The 6,644-nt window shown below is 40.5% G+C and overlaps 1 protein-coding gene across 2 annotated transcripts in view; it reads left to right on the plus strand.

Annotated features, from left to right (window-relative positions):
* The window catches only part of Prcp (prolylcarboxypeptidase), a 47,954-nt gene that overhangs the window by 30,725 nt on the left and 10,585 nt on the right, over nt 1-6,644 (plus strand). For both annotated transcript variants that reach the window (XM_031387392.1, XM_031387390.1), the window contains exons 4-5: nt 4,867-5,048; nt 6,087-6,244. In XM_031387392.1, coding sequence (XP_031243252.1) covers nt 4,867-5,048; nt 6,087-6,244 — 340 coding nt within the window. The remainder of the gene's footprint in view (nt 1-4,866; nt 5,049-6,086; nt 6,245-6,644) is intronic.

The following is a 6,644-nucleotide window of genomic DNA, read 5'->3' on the forward strand; positions in this document are numbered from 1 at the left end:
TTTCCTCCCCAACTTGCTTCTTGGTCATGATGTTTGTGCAGGAATAGAAACCCTGACTACAACACCATCCTTTTGTGAATTACCATCTAAAATAATTTGAGAATAGTCATATTTTAGGCTGTTTTGAAAGGAGCTTTTTAAATTTTATATTTGGTTAACTGGATTTATTATGTCATGATAAGTGAAGCAATTAAAAATAAGTTTAAAATGTACATGTCCTATAAGTCAATGGAAGACTGGTTCATTGTAATTTGTTGGATTGGATGGACAATTTATTTTTTTAGGAAATATTTTTTTTGGATGTAAGTTTTATTGCATTATGATGAGAAAAGTTACATGATTTCAACTTATCTGAATTTGTTAACATTTAAAAACATATTTTAAGTAAATAGAATTAAATCACATTCTTGTTTCCCTTTTGTACCCCAACTCCTTCCAGAGACCCCCCACTTCAATACCTACTATATCTTTTTTTGTCATATTCTTTAAAATGTATAAAATATTATAACAATAAAAATGAGTATTATAAAAGTTGTTTGATATAAATAACAATCAATTTAACAGTCTTATGTAGATGCTTGTCTACAGCAATACTGAAAATACATACGTTTTTCTCAATATAAATTTTAAATAACTTCAAACATAGTAACTATATTTCAAAATAATGCATCACTGCTAGTATTTTCTTAAATGAGCATAAATATATAAAGTCCTTTTGTTTGTTTGTTTGTTTGTTTGTTTTGTATTTAGTAGAGCTTAAAGTCTTGGCTCTTACTGTGGTACAAGCCCAAAATAAGAACAATTTTTAGACATTGAATTTCATTGTAATAAGGCTGTACTTCAATGACCCTCACAACACCAAAGGATTTTACCTCCATCATAGCTAAGCTGAGAGTTGACAGTTTCTGCTGCACCAAGGAATGAAGGATGAACAATTTTGTTCTTTAGCTTAGTATTGTACACACATATGTGACCAGTGGTCCTGAAACTATTGGGAAGCAGTCAAATTGTTACACATTGCATTTTCTGTGGGTTGCTGCAATCAATATTCTGTTAGCAAAGTGAAACTGTACCTGTGTTTTTAAATATGCTTCTTTCTCCTCCTGTGCTCACAAAAGTTGTCAGTAGCACAAGAGATGTTATACATATTATTTGAAAATTGAAAACAATTGCACCCAACTATATATAGTGCCATTTAAAACAGAAGAAAAATATGACAGCGAGAGAGAAGTGAGAAGTCAGTATATATGCATGAGGGTAAAGGTTGATGGATTGGGAGAAGCAGATAGGAGAAAAGGAATGGTAGGGACTTTGTGAGAGAGTAATATGCCAATTGACTGAAGGTGTTGTAAGACTCTGTTGAGCCTTAGCTTACCAGAGTCCCCCTGAGTGAACCACATGGAGCCTGAATCGACACAAAAAGCAAGAGGAATTTATTGTTCCAGTGCACTGGGGTTGTGCCAGACTTGAAGGAGTGGTGGTGACCCTGCACAGCTTGTTCAGTGAGCTTTTATACAGTTTTCAGGGAAGCAGCCATTAGGCACAATGTGATTGGTAGAACAGTGTGACTTTTAAAACTGATTGGTCTTTAGGGAATGAGGTGACAAGGACTTCCCTTGTCTGAAGGTGAGCAAATGTCTGTCCTGCAGAATGTGTACCCACCCATAGGTCTGTTCCCACCCTGTGGTCTGAGGAATGTTAATTACCCTCTCCCTTCCGGAGAGGAAAGTGTTCCATGACCTTCTCAAAGTTCCTGAGCTGATCTTTTCATGTCCAGTTAGCAAGGCCCAGAATGAAGGTTGAATAGGGGAGTCTGACAAAGGTGTGCAGCTGTGTCAGTTACCCAGTGCTGTGTGCATAAAGCCACCCTGATTTAAACAGTAGTAAACATATTGCTTGCACTTGGTTGTTTAGAGATAGGGTCCAGCTATGTAATGCAGGCTGGTCTTGAACTCATAATCCTCTTGCTCTATCTCCTGTTCCAGTGCTGGAATTACAAGCATGAGCAAACACACTAGAATGACAGAAAGCATGTATTACTTCATAATTCCTATGAGTAAGGAATTAGGAAGAATTAGTTGGGTGATTCTCCTTCAGGGGCCACTCTAGGCTACAATGTCGGACAAAGTGATAGCCATATGAAGGCTTGGTGACTTCCTAACAGGTCATCAGAGGAATTATAAACTGCTGTGGACACTGTTAAGAGCTGAAGATCCTCATCTCCTACATTGTCCAAAGCATCTGGAGCAGGATGATGTCGTAGCTAACGTCTCTCAACACTGCAAACCAAGGCGGAAGCTGAAGTGACTCTAATGACCTGACCAAAGTGGTCATATCATCACTTCTGCCACAGTTTTTTTTTTTTTTAGAACTAAGTTACTAAGGGTAGCTTAGGTACAAAGGAGTGAACTAGGTTTTATCTGTAAGAGAAAGGTGTGGGAAACTTTTATAAACATGTGTAAACAGTACCTGTTAGCCTTCTGAGTTCTGCAGAGCGAAATCATCATGGAAATGGCTGAGTAGGCTTCCTTCTACTTGGGGATCATTTTCTTCCATGAATGTGTTGTTTCCTCTCCAATATATTCCACTTACAGCTGTCTGTAATTGGCAGCTCAGTTTGTATTGATTGTTGAGTTTGTTGCTGTAGCAAATATACAATCTTTCGGTAAGGTGTCTGTGTGGAGGGGTGAGTTTCTTTTGACTGGGGATCCTTTTTTCATTGTCAGTGGGATTCAGTTCATCTTTGACTAAATCTTGGACTGCGTAAATGTGTCAACACCTGAAATTATTCTCAGCTGCATATTAAGCTTAGTTTCATAATCCATCATGTTTATTGTTGAATGTTACTTGGGGGCTTGTTTCTATTTCGTCTACAACCTCAACAAGGCCTTCAGCAAATAGCATCTCATGAAATTGGCATTTGGAAAGGGTAACACAGGCAAAATACATTGCAGGCTTGGGCAGAGAACATTGTTAAACTGTTGGAGGAGCAAGCTTGCAAGCTGTGTTACAGTCTTTGAGATGGTCATTTCCAGGATAGGGCCAAGGTGCATTGCCAGGGTGGTAGAAAGTTAGGTTTTAAACTCCTTCAAGGGAACCAAGAGATGGGTTCCCTTCCCCATGGCCAACTGTTAAAAGAAAAACTCTTGGGTAAAGGGGATGGAGGAGGGGAGGGACACAAGTCTATCAGTGACCATGTATTCTTCACCCTCTGGCTTTCTGTGGCTTCCTTAGCTCTGGAGCTCTAACAGGGCCCCAGCTTTCCTCATGTATGCTAACGCACCCCCTGCTAACAGACATTGCCACTGGGGCCCCCCCTTTTTTTCTTTTTGTAGTTGTGTTAAAGTACTGAAGAAAAACAGATTCTGTGCTGATATAACTGGTGACCAACAGGCAAGATGGAGAGTAGCTTTCAGTGTTAGAGACTTGGCAGCAATGGTTTTTCTTTTTTATTCACTTTACATCTTGATCGCTGGTCCCACATCTCCCCTCCAACAGTCCCTCCACCCCCTTCTTCTCCTCTGACAGGGTAGAGCCCCCCTCCCCCTATATCTCTCCATCCTAGCACATCAAGTCTCTGAAGGACTAAGTGCAACCTCTCCTACCGAGGCCAGACAAGATGGAAGAAATTATTCCACAGACAAGGCAACAGCTTTAGGGATCACCCTGGCTTCCGTTGTATGGTACCCACATGAAGAACAAAGTGCACATCTGCTACCTATGTGCACGGAAGCCTAGGGCCAGCCTGTGTATGCTCTTTGCTTGGTGGTTCAGTCTCTGAAAGCCTCCTAGGGTCCAGATTAGTTCCTATCCCCTTCAGGGCCCTCAGCCATTCCCCCTCTTCCATAAGTTAAGTCCCCGAGCTCCATCCAGTGTTTGATTGTGGGTCTCTGCATCTGTCTTAGTCAGCTGCTGGGTGGTGCCACGCAAGGCTCCTGTCTGCAAGCATATCAGAGTTTCCTTAGTAGTGTCAGGGATTGGTGCTAGCCCATGGGATGGGTTTCTAGTTGGGCTGGTTATTGGTTGGCCATTCCTTCAGTCTCTGTTCCACACCCCACCCCCCAGCATTTCTTGTAGACAGGATAAATTTTGAGTCTAAGGTTTTGTGGATGGATTGGTGTCCCTGTTGCTCTACTGGGGTTCCTGCTTAGCTACATGAGGTGGTCTCTTCAAGTTGCATATCCCCAATGTAGTCAGTCACAGCTAAGGTCACCCCTATTGATTCTTGGGAGCCTCCCTATCCCAGGTCTATGGCCCATCCTTGAGATATACACTGCCCCCACCCCAAACCCAGCTTGCCAGCACACTATAGTGACAAATCTTGCTGCAGTTTCTTTTTATTCAGAAACAAACATATCTTTCAAACCTCATAAAATCACTGACCTCTACCTATAAGACATGCACTAAGGGCTTAAGAAGCCTACCTTTACAGACTCTGTGTGCCTCCATAACTATGCATCATGCCTATAGTTGCTTAAATTTCTCAACGAAAACCACAGCTCTGGCAGAAGAATGGGGCTGGCTAAATGTTCAAGTAGGACACAGCAAGAGCTCTCCTTGTCCTTTAAGGGAGGAATCTTGAATGTTTAAATATGGCCAGGTCTTCATTGCATTTGAAAGTAAGCTCTAAAAGCAATACAGTTTCATTTGATTGGAAAATATATCAGGTTCTTTCACAGACTTAAAAGTTACTTTTCATAGGCTGCTTTGATGTGGATGATGTGGGATTTCAGTTCAGTTGTCTGGAAATATATTTCAAGTAATGAAAACTCTGTTCTGAACCTATGTTATGCCTCACCTGCTATTATGTGCACATTTATACCTGTTTTCTTTGTCTTTATTCTTAAATAAATATAACATATGTAGGATTCCCAACACTTGAATTTCCTGACATCAGAACAGGCTCTGGCTGATTTTGCAGAATTAATCAGACACTTGAAAAAAGCAATCCCAGGAGCTAAAAGTCAACCTGTCATTGCCATTGGGGGCTCTTATGGCGGCATGCTTGCAGCCTGGTTCAGGATGAAATATCCTCACATAGTAGTTGGGTAAGTACATTGATTTTTGACACAGTTCTTAATAATCAAGAGAAAATTAGAGATTTGTTTTGGGTAAAACATGCTCCATACTGTGTTATATGGACACCTTTCTCTCATTAACAACAGTATTATGGGCCAGGAATGATGGCACACACCTTTAGAAGGTAGAGACAGGTGGATCTTTGTGTGTTCTATGCCAGCCTGGTCTGCCTAGTGAGTTGCAAGACAGCCAGGGATATGTAGAGAGACCACGTTTCACACAACAACAAAAACAATATCAACAACAGCAAGAAACTCCAACAATGTTATGTTTCTAATCATCTTTGTTTCATTTCAGTTTCCATACTAAAGCTGAATTTAGTGACTGAGAGATGTTTCAGTTTTAAGAGCACTTACTGCTATTTCAGAGGACGTGAGTTTGGGGCCTAGCACCTGTGTCAGGTAGCTCACAACTACCTATATAATTCCAGACCCAGGAGATCTGACCCCTTCTCTAGCCTCTTCAGGAATTTGAACAGACAGACAGATAGACACATACACACACAAGCGCATGTGTATGTGTGTGTGTTGAGTATGTATACATATGAACACACACACACACACTACATACCTGTGGACATACACATTTAAAAAAGCAAAACAGGGCTGGTGAGATGGCTCAGTGGGTAAAAGCACCAACTGCTCTACCAGAGGTCCTGAGTTCAAATCCCAGCAACCACATGGTGGCTCACAACCATCCGTAATGAGATCTGATGCCCTCTTCTGGTGGTCTGAAGACAGCTACAGCATACTTATTTATAATAATAAATCTCTGGACCTAAGCGAACAGGGACTGAGAGAGCAGGGCGAGCGCAGTTGACTGGAGCAAGCAGAGGTCCTAAACTCAGTTCCCAACAACCAGATGAAGGCTCACAACTATCTGTACAGCTACAGTGTGTACTCATATACATTAAATAAATAAATAAATCTTTAAAAAAGCAAAACAAACAAAAAGTACAAATAGATGAATTATATTTCTCTTCTTCTCCCATTTCCCTGATCACTTAGAGCTCTTGCGGCTTCTGCCCCTATCTGGCAGCTTGATGGTATGGTTCCCTGTGGTGAGTTTATGAAAATTGTAACTAAAGATTTTGAGAAAAGTGGTCCATATTGTACTGAAAGTATCCGCAAATCCTGGAGTGTCATTAACCAACTCTCAGGTACAGGTAAGCTGTCATTAAGAGATAGAATTTGCAGTGTGTTGATTTTTGTTTGTTTGTTTGTTTTAACCTTTAACTTATTAAAAATAAACACTGGTGCTGGGCAGTGGTGGTGCATGCCTTTAATCCCAGCACTTGGGAGGCAGAGGCAGGTGGATTTCTGAGTTCCAGGCCAGCCTGGTCTACAGAGTGAGTTCCAGGACAGCCTGGCCTATACAGAGAAACCTTGTCTCGAAAAACCAAAAATAATTGAATAATTAAATAAATAAATAAATGCTGGCACTTTTTGTAACTTTTGTAAATAATTGTATATATTTGTTGTTTGTATGTGTGTATATGTATGATGTATTATATGAGTTTGTATTGGTTCTCTTTTTTTTTTGTTTTTTTTTTTTTTTTTTTTTTT

The sequence above is a fragment of the Mastomys coucha genome, unplaced genomic scaffold, assembly GCF_008632895.1.
Source record: "Mastomys coucha isolate ucsf_1 unplaced genomic scaffold, UCSF_Mcou_1 pScaffold21, whole genome shotgun sequence".
Taxonomy (NCBI): domain Eukaryota; kingdom Metazoa; phylum Chordata; class Mammalia; order Rodentia; family Muridae; genus Mastomys; species Mastomys coucha.